This window comes from Plutella xylostella, chromosome 23, assembly GCF_932276165.1.
Source record: "Plutella xylostella chromosome 23, ilPluXylo3.1, whole genome shotgun sequence".
NCBI classification, from domain to species: Eukaryota; Metazoa; Arthropoda; class Insecta; order Lepidoptera; family Plutellidae; genus Plutella; species Plutella xylostella.
Window position 1 is genome coordinate 6330486 of NC_064003.1, and position 14283 is coordinate 6344768.

General features: G+C 35.6%; 4 protein-coding genes across 6 annotated transcripts; 3 read left to right on the top strand and 1 right to left on the bottom strand.

Annotated features, from left to right (window-relative positions):
* Positions 1-3184: 3184 nt before the first annotated feature.
* On the top strand, positions 3185-6324 carry LOC105386965 (DNA fragmentation factor subunit alpha). The gene is made up of 2 exons (XM_011557618.3): positions 3185-3980; positions 4417-6324. Exons 1-2 carry the CDS (start codon positions 3502-3504, stop codon positions 4529-4531), a joined length of 594 nt encoding a protein of 197 aa, XP_011555920.1. The 5' UTR covers positions 3185-3501; the 3' UTR covers positions 4532-6324.
* A 318-nt stretch (positions 6325-6642) lies between these two features.
* On the bottom strand, positions 6643-7455 carry LOC105386967 (guanine nucleotide-binding protein subunit gamma-1). Its single transcript, XM_011557619.3, has 2 exons — positions 7319-7455; positions 6643-7226 (listed from the first exon to the last, which is right to left on the bottom strand). The coding sequence occupies exon 2, from the start codon at positions 7132-7134 to the stop codon at positions 6922-6924; it is 213 nt and encodes a 70-aa protein (XP_011555921.1). The 5' UTR covers positions 7135-7226; positions 7319-7455; the 3' UTR covers positions 6643-6921.
* A 301-nt stretch (positions 7456-7756) lies between these two features.
* On the top strand, positions 7757-9936 carry LOC105386968 (prefoldin subunit 3). The gene is made up of 4 exons (XM_011557620.3): positions 7757-7974; positions 8294-8536; positions 8873-9027; positions 9357-9936. Exons 1-4 carry the CDS (start codon positions 7912-7914, stop codon positions 9448-9450), a joined length of 555 nt encoding a protein of 184 aa, XP_011555922.1. The 5' UTR covers positions 7757-7911; the 3' UTR covers positions 9451-9936.
* A 492-nt stretch (positions 9937-10428) lies between these two features.
* LOC105386969 (E3 UFM1-protein ligase 1 homolog) lies at positions 10429-14030 on the top strand. 3 transcript variants are annotated; one of them, XM_011557621.3, is made up of 7 exons: positions 10429-10551; positions 10702-10790; positions 10944-11926; positions 12015-12456; positions 12557-13012; positions 13181-13392; positions 13652-14030. In XM_011557621.3, the coding sequence occupies exons 2-7, from the start codon at positions 10708-10710 to the stop codon at positions 13768-13770; spliced, it is 2295 nt and encodes a 764-aa protein (XP_011555923.3). In that variant the 5' UTR covers positions 10429-10551; positions 10702-10707; the 3' UTR covers positions 13771-14030. The 3 variants fall into 3 exon arrangements, with proteins under 3 accessions (XP_011555923.3, XP_011555924.3, XP_037969263.2); XM_011557622.3 differs by having other exon boundaries at positions 10443-10555; XM_038113335.2 differs by having other exon boundaries at positions 10496-10557; positions 10698-10790.
* Positions 14031-14283: the final 253 nt, after the last annotated feature.

The following is a 14283-nucleotide window of genomic DNA, read 5'->3' on the forward strand; positions in this document are numbered from 1 at the left end:
ACGGACACGAGGATACGAATGCAAAGAGCTTATTAAAAATTGACGACCGGTTTTAATCCTGTCATTCCACATACACATACAGAAGTACCTGTTTACCTAGAGACTCTGCAGTAATCGATTATTGAAATACACGCTGATTTATCTGGTTGAAGGATTAAAGAAATTTGCATATCATACATGCACAACAAATAAGTAAGTAGGTAAGTACTTTACTCGTATCTAAGTAAAAAAAAATCTGCACAAATAACTCGTTAATATCACGTTCTAGCCTTTTTTATACCTAGTCATTTTTTCTGATAGACCTAAGTCGCCAAATGGTTATTACCTCATTAGGCACACCATTTTATGTAGAAAAAAGTTAAGACAATAATACGTTTTTTATTAGTAGACTAGTTGGAACAAAGTAGCTGAATAGTGGTCTCCGGTGCACTATTATTTATCTCATTATTTGTTGCAGGTGCCTCTTTCAGTCCATCGCCGCTGCTCGCTGTTTAATAATACAGCCTTAGATTCTAAACTGTATGCGCCCTAAGCTCTCTTTTATGTTCCTAGCCACCATTGTGCTTAAGCTTGTTTGTGTATGTACTCTTACATAAGCTTATCAAAAGATGCTTTACCTATCGGGATAAAGGAAACATAGTGAAACTAGGTCGCTGAAAAAAATAAACAGAATAATCCTGTACCTATATCTACGTAGTAGTAAGTAGGTATATTATGGCGGACTAATGGCAGGTTATATATTTTATGTGTATTTTCTTTTCTAACAGTAGGTATTTAACGATGTTTTAAATCAGTCATGCAGTTTTTGAGTTTACATATTTACTTACATACATTTGTTATTCACTTACACACAAATCTTTCCTCTTTCTAATTCTATTAGTGTGATGTAAAAACACTAAAGCCTCTTTTGGTATTCATTATAATCAAGGTACCTTCGAGTATAAATAAGCGTCTGAGTATGTTGATCCCCGCACCTGGCCGCCGCGAACTTTTCTGCATTTCAGTCGAATGTCACAGCGGCCTATCTCCTCAAACTTGGACCATTGCCCAGCCCACTGCGCTGGCTCACTGTGGATTAGTATTTTATGATTTATGTAATAAAGCATAAGGCATGAGTTAGTATAAGTATTTAATTATCTGTCCGTTTAAAATAACGTTTTTTTCGAACTTCAATGTTTTCATGATATTATCCTAAATATTTTTCATTACACGATTGAGGGTCGACAGTACCTACTAGTACCTATTAGTATATTACTTAGTTTTATATTAGGTAAATAAGTAATTATATCGCTCTGTTATAAGTAAAGAAACGTAAGCATCTGAGTTAACTGAGGTACTTATACCATTCTGAATACTTGGAAAATGTCATGTGTATCTAGAGACAGTTATTTATTTTGTTTATGCTAAGTTGGTAAACTCGAGGGAGCCGCAAGGTATACTTATCTATAGTATACAGGAGACAGTCGTCAGGTTAGAACCGACAGCACAGGGATTAGAGCCGACTCTTCAGAGAACATACGAGTATAACCGAACAGCTGTTTCCAACTCACTCACGAGTACGGGACTCGGCAAAATGAGTCTTCATGCTACAAGAATACAACACAACGTATGGCACCTGCACCAAGCTTTTAAAACTTCCCGTGTTACTAAAGTGACAACTTGTGTTTCAGTGTCACTTTACAGTCTCTTTCACTATAAATTGCCGCGACTAAAAGCAAATGTATATTTTGTAATTATAAAGGTCTTTTTGACTGTTGTTTGAAGCACCTTCCAGGGTCTCTGTAAAAGTTTCAGGAAAATAGATTTACTATGTTTCGGAATTAATACAATGGCGAGCAATGTAAAAGTTCCACTTACTGGTTTCATTTTGGGAAATTTCCGCAACTTTTAAAACATTTAATTTTACTATTTGAACAAAATTTTAAGTAAGTACATATATTTATAGTTTTTATTTACACTCTAGGTACTAACTACATTTCTGGAAGCAATTACATTGTGTTTTTTTCGTTTCAAATTGTAATTTATATGTGTGCATTGTGCATTAAAGTGTATACTGGGTAGACATACACATCAGCAAAGCTTATGCCGAACTTAAACGAGCGTTATCTCTACTCTGCAAGGCGCAGCATCTTCAAGCGATTTCAGTTTCTCTGATCATAACTCGCAGATATACTTTAATACTTAGTCTAGACTGTCGAGGTGAGGCCGGTGAAGTTAACGTTGCAAATTGCATTCCATCCATTCTGGCAGAGGCAGTCTGGGCGTAGGGTGCGGGGGCGGCGGGGGGGTTCTATTGATCACGGTTGCTCCTAGTGATCTCGACAGAGCCAGCCACGCGCTGTCTGACCGCGGGTGACCCCGTCGCAGCGCCCTTCAGACAAATGCCAGCCACCTGTCTTGTATGATCAACATTACCATTCATATTATAATATACAATTATTGGTAGGTCTTTTTTTTGTAAATAAATATGAAATTTGCGGATGACGGACTCCAATTACACATGTACTTACTTATGTACTTACAATAAATTGGTTCTCAAATAAGTACTCTGAAATTATAGAAGCTGCCTTTGTTTACCTATAAGATAATGATGGTGAAGAGTAGGACTAGGATTACCTACTATGGACGGTTTAACTGATTGATTGGAAGCAGGTATCTACGAAGCAATAACGATATACATATAGGTAAATAAGTACCAGGTGAAGGGATTTGACTACACATAGAGTTGCTTAGGCTACGTCTCGTCCCGTAATAACACGGGTAACACCTTTGGCTACGCCGCGCCGTAGTCCTTAGGAAAGGCCGGCCAAAAGGTATGAAAATAGTTTCCGCTCACTGACCAACTGTGTGTATTTCAAAAAAGTTTACGTAAACAAAGAAAAAATAATGATAGGTAAGTATGAACTTACTTAGGTACATCCCGGAAAGTTAACGATGTATGGACCTACACTACCTACCTACCTATGTAAATTAACTATGTAAACAACCAAGTACATGTGGAACACGAAAGCGCCATAAAACATAATTATAAGGCCTATCTAGCTATAATGGTCATATCCTGGAACGGGTAACAAAACAAAGATTTTAAGTAATAAAGTTGCTCCACACGACGCGAGGCGCACGGTCGAGACTCGGGAGGACGGACGCGCGGGGCGACCGTACGAGACCATCATTTGAAAGCGAGCTTTCAGTGGAAGCTAACGCTTTTCAGCATTTCACAGCTCAATTTCGCTTTTTACATGAAAGGATAAAAATATCATAACATTTTGGGTGGTGTTAATGAAGTTTATTCTGTGAATATTTTTAGAAAACTATTTTTATTTTTACTGGCAATAATCGTTAAACGTCAATTTACGAGTTGTAATTTTTGAGTGATTCATTTCCGCGAACTATTTTATTGAAAGGACTACAGTTTGTGGCTGATATTTTTCTTTATTCCATAATTATTATCGTGTATGAGTAATTATTTCGTTGTGCTAAAAGCAAGTAAAGAGACAAACAATGGAGAACGACATAAACAAACCCTACAAGATATGTGATGTTAACCGAGACAAAAAGAAGGGTATTGTTGCTGCTTCTTTGGAAGACTTGCTAACAAAAGTGCCTGAAAAATTAGGGCTTCCTGTGGATAATCTGACTGTTGTGCTGGAGTCTGACGGAACAGAAGTGGATGACGAAGATTATTTTTCCACATTGGACCCGGACACGTCTTTAATGATTTTACACGGACAAGAAAAGTGGGGCCCGTATTTACCGAGATGCCAAGTGTCCTTAGACCAGACTGACGATGTGTCTATGGGAGAAAAGGGGCAAGTGGCGAACCTGGTGGGTCGGCTGCAACATAACCTCTGTCACATCTCCCTGCTGGGAGGCCAGGACCTAGAGCTGCTCTCGGACATGGACCCCGACAGCCTCGCCGACATCGTCACCGACAGAGACAACAGAATATTCCTGGAGCACATCAAAGAAGCGTCTGGGAGGTACAGTCTAGTTATACAGTCTAGTTATGTACTTGCAGCAATTGCTGAGCTCGGGGCCTTTTTGGCGCTGCGCTGATGCACCATCTACACAGGCTGGCCAATATTTAAGTTATTTTTATTTTTAGGAATTTAGTTTAGTTTTTATTTTTATGTAATTTTTTTTTTTTATCTTTTTTGGTTTTATTAATTTTATATTCAAATTGATGATGTTTTGTTGTATATGTTTTTGTTTTGTTGTATTTTTCGGTGTATTTGTGCAGCACCAAATAAAATCTTTTTCTTTTCTTTCTTTCTTTACATTGTAATCGGTAGTAAACATAGAAGTGCAACCCTAAATTTACTCGCAATTTTGCAAGACATAAAGATGTTTCTTTTACAAATTGACATAATTTCATGTTAATTTAATCTACAAAACTTCTTTTCGTTTCAATTTCAGAATACTCTTGGAAAAACGACAGGCACAAGATGCAATGGAGCTGCTGAAACTGTACCATCAGAGTGTTGCCAACGGCACAGAGGAAGTTACTCCTTCCAAACAGGAGAGAGTGTAGAGCCAAGCCCCGGTTTCATGAAGGTATTATCATAAGTGTAATCTGCTAACCCTGTAAGTATTTATTTTGAGGGCTGGTAAGTTATCTCAAAAGTTTACAAACAGGCATCTCTATAAAACACCAGTTAATGTGGCCTTGTTTTGATATTTTTTACATAGTGAAGATAATTTTTAATGTAAAAGATACCTAGTCATAACACTTCAACTTCCATTAATTATGTAATTATTTGAAACATTATTACATTTATAATCAAAGCTGATTCTGAATGCTTGAATCTTAAAACTTGGATCCTTGTCTGGAAAATCTTTCCTATGCTAAATTTTATAGAATTTTGATAACAGTAAATCTTATTCAGAGTCTTACTTTGTTTGTGTAAACCAAATGTCTTTAATTGTTTTAAATGAAGTACCTTATACAATTTTCTGCTTCCGAATCAGCAATAATTATATTTTCATACTTAAGTACTATAATGATTCATTTCTCACATTCACATGATGGTCATTCTAGGTGCTTGTTTGAACCATTTCTTGAAAGTATGTGGATATTGTTGCAAGCAAACAATTAATATACTGTAAACCTGTTTGGGAATCCTTCTGTTTGGAATTCCTACATTCAACAGTTTTGGCATTGTTTCTTAAGCAACAATATAACTTAGGTATAGTATCTTTGTAAGACGCTAATCTTATGAATATGAGCTGGTATTAAATAAACAATGGATATACCCATTTTTCACGAATATTAATGTAAAACTATGGATATGGATGTTATAATTTATTTTATAATTAAAATGCATAAGTAATGTAAATCCCATAATTGCATAGTTAAGTACAAACCCACCCTTTATATGGGTTAATGTAGTAGGTTCACATACATATGTGTTTACATTAGTTAGGATAATATGTATAATCAACATGTATGATTGGTGAAGATTCGACAATAGTATGCTAGTGTGTAATCATACCCTATACTTATTTGGAACCACTTCTTTATTTGTAAACTTTTGAGAGATAAATAACACAAGGTTGATAATCGGCATCAATTTACAAGACTGATAGTTGGTAATTATTTTTGTTTTATATTTTTATCCCTAGAGTAAGAGCTATTCATTTAGTCCCAGATTTGCTCAAATCTTATGAATATTTTGTATGTTTCACACATTCACTTTCAAAATTATTCCATAAGTTAAGAGAAAATATGTTTAATGTAAAAGGCTGTGCCGCTATCCCAATACCATTAAAATATTGCAAGTTTTTTTAGATCTGTAAAGGCAAATTATTGGCTTGTGAAACTTTAAAATTATTTTTTATGTTTTCCTGTTATTAAGATAAAAATTTAGTTTTGTTGTGATTAGTATTTTGTAGATCTCATTGACAGTCATTAACTATTACATAAAAAATATATTGGTTAGGTCACTATTGATTTTTATTTAAGAAAAAGCACTGTAACCACCTCTTTGGCCCCATGGTGGTGTATCTAACTTGTATTCGTTCTAACATTGATGTATCAAGAGAAAACTTGTGTAAACCTAGGCAATTTCTGTTTTTAATTGCCAGTGCTAGAATTATTTCATAAAGTAAGAATGTTGATTCACCCTAGCATTGAAGTTGCGAATGTATAAGTAAAATAAAGCACTACCTTATTATTGTGGAAATATGCCCACTGTGTAATCTTTTATTTGTTAAAACATTGTGCGGAATTGGTTGTCATGTATTTCCTAATAGTGGAATTGAAAAGTAGATTGTATCATAACCATGTTATTTTAATTCAGTGCACCAATAAATTTTACTAGAATACACTGTTTTTTTTTCTTGATAGGGATAAGTAATGGAATTTAATTAATGGGTAGATGGCAGATACTGCTACACCTTTATAAACAAAAGACAAATAAAGCAACAGTCTTACTACTTCTATGGGTCTTACTGAAAATATTGTTTAGATCTGAAGATATTGAAAATTTGTGTGGTCTATTTATTGAATAAAGACTAAAGAAATAAAGATCCACCCATAGTTAAGGAATGATATACAGTAAAACTATAAAGTCCTGAAACATCTACTGCATGCATAAATTGAGGATGCTTTTGAGTAAATATTGGATTCAGTAAAACACATGATTTATGATAAATAAAGTAGATTTTATTACATAAACAGATAGTTATATGGACCGATCAGTGAAACATAGCTTAGTAGGTAGATATTTCAGTTCAAATTAAACTTACAGAAAACATTCACGTGAATACATGAGCAGTACATAGAATATTAGGCTTCATTCTCAAACTTAAAACATCCAGTGAAAAAGAACAATGAAAATGCCATCAACAACAATGCACAATAGGTAATTTCCGGTTACTTTCACAAGGTGAGACCACAATTAAGAACATAGACAAGATAGATTACAGGACAGTGCAGGAACTCTTTTCGCGGAAGGGATTAACTTTTTGGCTGGAAAAGCCGACGAGTAGGCAGTCCTCCTGCTCGTGGTCCGTGATGAACTTGACGATGTCGGCGACGGCGGAGGACACGGGGATCCGCTTGATGGCCGCCTCCCGCCGCAGCTGCTCCGTCACAGCCCGCTGCTGTTGTAATGTTGATACCATCATATCCATGACGGCAGTGTCTGAAAGGCCTATGATGGAAGCAAAATAAACAATCTATCCAACACAAAACAGGGCGTAGCCGTCTTGCGCCCTTCGGTTGCCTGAAAAGGAAAATGGTGTTAGATACAGTTCTCGGTTGGAAAGGATATGTTATGCAAATGGAATTTAACGTGCTTGGTTGTTATTTGTATACCTTTGATCTTAAGGAGGCAAATTGCAAATGAAATAGAAACAGTTTTTAATTAATTGCGATTTTCACAGCAACGAATTTGACGTTCATTTGACATTAATTTGACGTTTATGCAAAAAAAAAAACAATGAATGTTGCCTGAAAGAAATATTAATTTCATCACAGATTATATTTGTCACATTTATAAATAAACCACCCCGCGAGCTTTGAATAACGCGGACTCGGGTGTATGAATGGTCGCGAGGCTCCAGTAGTGCGTTGCGCTAAGATACGTTGTCGCTGCGTCATTTTCCATATATTATTTTTATGACCATGCTCTGGAACTCCAGCAATGAAGTGCAATGTTCCAATGGGGCATCACCCTAAGGTCAAGAACTGTCATGTGTCATATAGTCTGTGTAAAGTCATTCATTCAAATCATTCATTCAATTTCATTTCATTTTCATTCATTCATTCTGTAAACCGAAACGATTCCGCTGCCGAGTACTAAAAATATTAATTTATGTACTTCGTTGCTAACTAAATAGTAATATTTATATGACCGTAGATAGATGTTCATGTATTTAATTCATATATTTTAAAATAATAAAAGAAACATGGAAGGAGATAGTACCAACAACTCAAAATCTTATTCTGGAATCCCAGAAGCAACATTTGTGGTAAGTTTTTGTTATATTTAACTGTATATGTGATAAATTTCCTTACAAATCTATATTCTTTTATTACTCATTCTATATTCAATTTCATAATTCATCTGATATTAAACCACAATCTATCGAAATTTTAAGGTTAGGTTTGCTTTGTATAGGTAGATTGCACCTGAGCTATAAATACTCTCTTATAAAGTATTGAAATAAAGTTACTTTCAACTGTATCACTTATATAGTTTATGATAGCTGAAAGTTTAATATTGTGTACTTATTTACTCCTGTTTAGCCTATTTACTCTGTTAATATGATGTTTTTTCTTTTCAAATAGGACAATGTTGATGAATTCATGAATAAGCCCGAAAATGCTGGTGAGGTGGACAAGGTACTCAGGAAACTGGACGAACAACATGGAAAGTACAAGTTCATGGAGTACACACTGGGTACCAAGAGGAGACGACTCCGTCAGCAAATACCAGATCTGGCTCGCTCTTTGGAAATAATTGAAAAACTGAAAGCGCAAAAGCAAGATACCGAAACTCAATTTCTGCTTAGTGATCAAGTATTTATGAAGGTATGTAATCACTGGGTTTTTATCTGATTTCTCTATTTCTTAATGAGATAGGTACTTTTTTTAGGACAATTTTATTATGAATTTTGCTGAAATATTAGTACCTAACTGTTTAAACCGTGTCGGCAAACGGCGTGTCGGTCGCCCCCCAACCCGTTGGTCTGATGATCTGCGGAAGGTAGCGGGAAGCCGCTGGATGCAGATGGCGGGTGACCGTTTGGGGTGGCGATCGTTAGGAGAGGCCTATGTCCAACAGTGGACTACAGAAGGCTGAGAGAGAGAGAGAGAACTGTTTAAATAAAGTTGAAATGTAATATATTTTTTTCTCCTGTTTTCCAGGCAAATGTTCCTCCAACCAAGACAGTATTCTTGTGGCTGGGAGCCAATGTTATGTTAGAATACTCATTGGAAGATGCTGAAAAGCTTCTCAGTACCAACATGGCCACTGCAACGAAAAACCTAAATTGTGTTGATCATGATTTAGATTTCTTAAGGTAATTATATTGTTGGTTTTACTGGTGATATTCATAAGAAATCTTTATACATATGGGAAAATTAAGATAGCAAACATTTTAAAGGATAAGTGTTTATAAAAGGCTTTAGATATATTGGTATACTATAATAGCCGAATTTAAATTTGATAAAATGGATGCTGCATGAATGAACTGTAAGGTAACATTAACACTGAAAGTCATTGGGACCTTTATTGACTATTGAAGGATCATCACCATAATATTATACCTTCCACTTTACTATGGGTTATCTTTAGAAAACATTTTTTTCTATAATTATAATAACTAATAAAGTATTTATCTCATTTCAGGGATCAATGTACTACAACTGAGGTGAACATGGCAAGAGTTTACAACTGGGATATCAAGAGGCGCCAGGCTAAAGCACCACAGATAGCCAGTTAAATAATTTGCAAGTTTAGCATTTAATATACTCAAATTTTAAAATGCATATAATATGTAATACCTTCAAAGGCTGTGCAGTGTGCACCATCCCTTAGACACATGCCTTAAATAAAGAATATATTAACTTAAAAAATATACTTTAATATTAACTTTCAGTAATTTTTGCCTCTCAAAATATAATAATTGTTGAGCACAAAGTAAATAGCAAACCAATTTTGGTTCTATTCATAGGAAATTGATAATGATCAAGTACCTACTCCATTGATAATCGTGGAATGGCAGGTTTGCTTTGTATTGAAATTAATATTGAGTGAATTTTTTATCAGCTTTTAATTTGTTACAAATGGTGCTAGAAGCTGAATGATAACTAAGTATTTAAGCTGTATCGTTTGTTTATTTCTTTTATTTAAACCTGATATACAGCATCACTTAAAGTTATTTCTAAACTGTTTTGGAATTGTAACACTAATAAATATTTGCTTTAAATTATGCATTTTATTGCAGTGGTTTTCGTTAAGAAGGTCACTTAGAATTTAAAGTGGTAGTAGGCAGTAGCCTATCAGTGGAATGGGTCTATTATAACTTATTTGCCAGTGCCAATCTCGGTAGTGGTATCTCAAATTGGTATGTTCTACTTGAGATGCGCTATGCTATGGATCCGTTTGATATCCACCAATAATACTCATTGCATGGCATAGCACTGGTGGGCCTCGCCGCCTTAATCATGCCGCACCGTCCACCTAGTCAAGCTAGGTAGGTACATTGGAGTGTTGCCTCGAAAGATGCTGAAGTACTTATCACGAAGCATCCTCAAGGCTGCCGATGATGCAGCAGCCTCAAGCATGCCGAAGTGGTATTTTGTTATGGAAGTTTATTTGATTGGGGATTGGCAAAACTAGATCTTAGAATAAGAGGTCAACGCTGAAGTTTAAGCTCGGTTACAGAATAAAACCTTTGGATCACAGAATATAATTTAGTTTGACAGATTAATGCCAGCTGTTTCGTGATTGTGATGACGTGTGTTGTGAAATGAATTTTGTTTAAAAAATAAATTAAATAATTTGAAATTGAATCGAAAGACAAAATTTAATATCGTCAAAAGTAGGTACAGAGTATAAAATCTTGAATTACTATAAGTATTACTTAACTTTGTCTGAAAAAAAACATAAATTCAACAAATGAATATTATCTCGTGATCAAAATTCACTGTTTGTGTACCATCTACTAACCACTTTCACCTTTTAAAAACAGATAGCCATGGCTAAAACAGCAGATTGGGATGAAATAAAAAGATTAGCTGCGGATTTTCAGAAAGCCCAGCTTAGTTCCACTGTACAAAGGTAATTTTTTTATACATAAGTATAGCAAGGTTATGTTAATCTATTTTTAGTCTCCCTAGAAGGGGACAGGGTGATTGGGGGAAAAGTTTACCCTACACCTAATAAATGTACCTATTAACTGGCAATTAAATTTACACAAATATTTATTTTCAGATTATCTGAACGAAACTGCGTGGAGATAGTAACAAAGCTTATTGAATTAAAACTTATTGATGTTATATTTACAAATGATGGTAAGGAATATTTGACCTCCCAACAACTTATAAAAGAGATCAAAGATGAATTATTTGTTCATGGAGGAAGAATAAATGTGGTTGATCTCGCCAAGGAGCTGAATGTTGACTTGAATCAAATAAATATCAGCGTACCTGAAATAACAAGGGGAAAAGATGTGCAATTGGTGTCAGGCTATTTAATTTCTCATGACTACCTTGAGAAAATTGCACGAGAAATAAATGAAAAGCTGCAATTGCAAGGACAGCTCAGTGTAGGCGAGCTCACCTTGCAGTACGACCTGCCGGCTGAGTTGTTGCAACATAACATTCTTGAACGATACTTGGGAAAAATAGTCATTGGCAAGCAAGATGTGTCTGACCCCAGAATATTTTACACCGAGGATTATATTAGTACAACTAAAGCCAAGATACGAGGAGCTCTTATGGGTCTGTTGAAGCCGACACCTGTGGCTGTTATTGTTAATCATTGCAACTTGTCAGACCGACTTTTCTGGTCTCTTTTCGATCAGCTGAATGCACCCGGGGTGCTGACTGGGCGCCAGGCTGGAGCTCTGTATGTGCCATCTTGTTATACTAAAACACAAAATGATTGGGTTCTTAGTTTCTATAAGCAGAATAATTACCTTGAGTATGATGCTTTATCACGTTTGGGTATCTCAGATCCAAAAGGTTTCATAAAGAGGATTTTGGCTAATGAAGAGCTGGTATTTTTAAGCAGCTGTGCCATCGGTATTCAGATAAAGCAGAACCTTGAAACTGCTTTAGAGGAATGCATTGCATCTAAAAGTTACTTGGATGTTGTCTCTTTATTGCCTTCAATATTGTCTGATACTGATATAGAGAACATTCTGGACAGTCTTTTGAAGAATTCGAAATCAACAGTTTTGTTTGATAACACAGGTAAATATTCTGAAACTACACTAATTTCTAACTATATTAAATTATTATAATATCCTTGACAACATAATAAATTGCTATTTTTTTACAGTTTTCAGCAGCCACTATCTGGAGCAACTGAAGCAGTCCTGCATGCCGGTGACACAGAAAAAAGCAGAGGCTACAGTCAAAAGTGGTAAATATCAGCAATACTACTTGGAACAGCAGATGTCCAAGGCAGACTCCACCCAATATGGCCACGTCGACCACAAAGCTGAGAGGAAAGAAGAGCGCAGAAGAAAAGCTGCCACTGGCAAGGGAGGTGGCGGCGCTCAAGGAAGAGAAACTAAAACTAAAGCAGTTAAGAAACATACAAGGTCTTCTAAGCATGCTGCACAGGATTCAGACTCTGATGACGGAGCTACTGTCACAAAAAAGAATAACACAGCTCTGGAAATTATAACTGTGGAAGACATTGAGAAGGTTATAAAAGATACATTGGAAAATGAAGGGCTTGATGATTTGATTACGCAAGTGGCGGAATATCTTCATAGGTAAGGTTTTTGTGTATTTATTTATGTAATAAAAGTATTAAGTCGAAAGTGTAAATTTAGTGCAGCACTTTTTACATCATTATTTCTTATTTATTTTCAGTGGCCTCAACGTGACAGGTCTCAGCATAGCTAAAGAAATGGCAGAAAAACTTCTCCAAGATGCCAGTCAGAACAGAAAACAGACACACTCTTCGGCCCAAGACAAGATCAACATTCTCGTTAATGACATCAAGCTCTATGAAAAGGGGCTCAAGTCTTTTGCATTTGACCAGCAGCCTCAATTTGTGAAATATCTTCTGAAGACATTTGGAGCCGACACTCTGTCTGAGTTCTGCAAGTATGCAGCTTCCCAGAGCAACCTGCCCGTAAACGATAATCTAACTGTTGAGCAAAGGAACAAGATTATCAAGGATCTGCCAGAGGAGTATATGAAACCGCTGCAAAGTTTAAATGCGACATTGGCGGAACCGAACCTTGATGCGTTTTATCAAGCTGTTGATGCGTGTTTATCTGCTTGCGAAATGATCTTGAAGAAGGCAGATAAAAAGAAAGACAAGTAAGTGTGGTTACCCATATATTTTTACTATTTACCTAAGTTCGACAAGGATTTTTTGAAGTAGGTACCTATATACCCCAAGTAACACGTTAATCTGTAATTTATAAGATGAGTAGCTTAAACGCAGCCAGTTCTTAGCATGTGTGAGTTAAACTTCCTATTTTTCAGGACCCTGATACAGAACCACAGAGAAAACCTGATTTCCGAGTTGGAAAGTTGTGAAGAGCCTGCGTTGTCACTCCATCTAGCTGCATTGGCTATCTTCACCATCTGCACTCAGAACATGCTCCACGCGTCTGGCAGACAAGTGCCGGTCATCATTGCCTACTTGAAGACACTCATGAAAGAGGAGGATTATGAACACATTCAGTTATATCACGGTAAGCTTCGAATGTACTACATATATTACACATCGATGCGTTTTGTTCGTGTTGCACGGTGAGTATACAAATGGAGATACTTACAAACAGTGTTGGGATTTTGGGACTCGAATTCACGCATCTTGCGCCTTAACAACCCATTATGATAGTCCATTAGTTTAGATAAGCAAATACGACTTATCTAATAAATCTTTTCATACATTAATTTGACCATTTTATAGGCAAACTCAAATATTTACTTTAAAATTTATCTTTTCAGATTTAGTTTCAAAATTCTTGACCTGCAGTGAAGAGGAAAAACAAGATTATCAAGACAAGTTGATGACCGAATTGCCTTTGATAAAGAAACTAGTTGCAGACGTAAAGAAGAATAAGTAATTTATTGTTTTTTACACTATCTGCTATCCTGAATCCGCGTTGTTCTATGCTATCTTCATAAAGACAATGTACCTACTTATTTTTTATTTAACAAACAACACATTCATCCCACAATTAGCTTTACTGTGTGTTTTAAATAAATAACTAACAACATTGGCAATCTAAGAACGATTTGGCAGCCTTACTGCAAACTTTTTACTCAGTCTTCGTATGAATCTTTCAAATTTACTTGTATCATTCATTATATACTTAAATAAAATTTGGTTTATAGGCAAATTAATGTATAAAATAGGGTACGGTACCTATTATATATTTTTTACATGTAAATAATTATATTTATGTACACTACATATTGAATAAATATTATGTTTGCAGCTTTCGCCTATATTATTTTTCAATTAAAAAATTTCAAAGCTTACAGCTCAATCTCCAGCTACAGGGATCATTGACCACTTTGGTGAACTAATAAAAACCGCTTAGACTTAGACAGTAGGTATGAGTGTAGTATATCAG

Excerpts from the sequence above, each read along its gene's own strand:
- LOC105386969 (XM_011557621.3), top strand. The coding sequence starts at position 10,708 with ATGGCTAAAACAGCAGATTGGGATGAAATAAAAAGATTAGCTGCGGAT. Across the intron at positions 10,791-10,943 it reads CTTAGTTCCACTGTACAAAG|ATTATCTGAACGAAACTGCG; the intron begins GTAATTTTTTTA and ends ATTTATTTTCAG. Across the intron at positions 11,927-12,014 it reads AGTTTTGTTTGATAACACAG|TTTTCAGCAGCCACTATCTG; the intron begins GTAAATATTCTG and ends ATTTTTTTACAG.
- LOC105386968 (XM_011557620.3), top strand. The coding sequence starts at position 7,912 with ATGGAAGGAGATAGTACCAACAACTCAAAATCTTATTCTGGAATCCCA. Across the intron at positions 8,537-8,872 it reads GTGATCAAGTATTTATGAAG|GCAAATGTTCCTCCAACCAA; the intron begins GTATGTAATCAC and ends CCTGTTTTCCAG. Across the intron at positions 9,028-9,356 it reads CATGATTTAGATTTCTTAAG|GGATCAATGTACTACAACTG; the intron begins GTAATTATATTG and ends ATCTCATTTCAG.
- LOC105386965 (XM_011557618.3), top strand. The coding sequence starts at position 3,502 with ATGGAGAACGACATAAACAAACCCTACAAGATATGTGATGTTAACCGA. Across the intron at positions 3,981-4,416 it reads ATCAAAGAAGCGTCTGGGAG|AATACTCTTGGAAAAACGAC; the intron begins GTACAGTCTAGT and ends TTTCAATTTCAG.
- LOC105386967 (XM_011557619.3), bottom strand. The coding sequence starts at position 7,134 with ATGGATATGATGGTATCAACATTACAACAGCAGCGGGCTGTGACGGAG.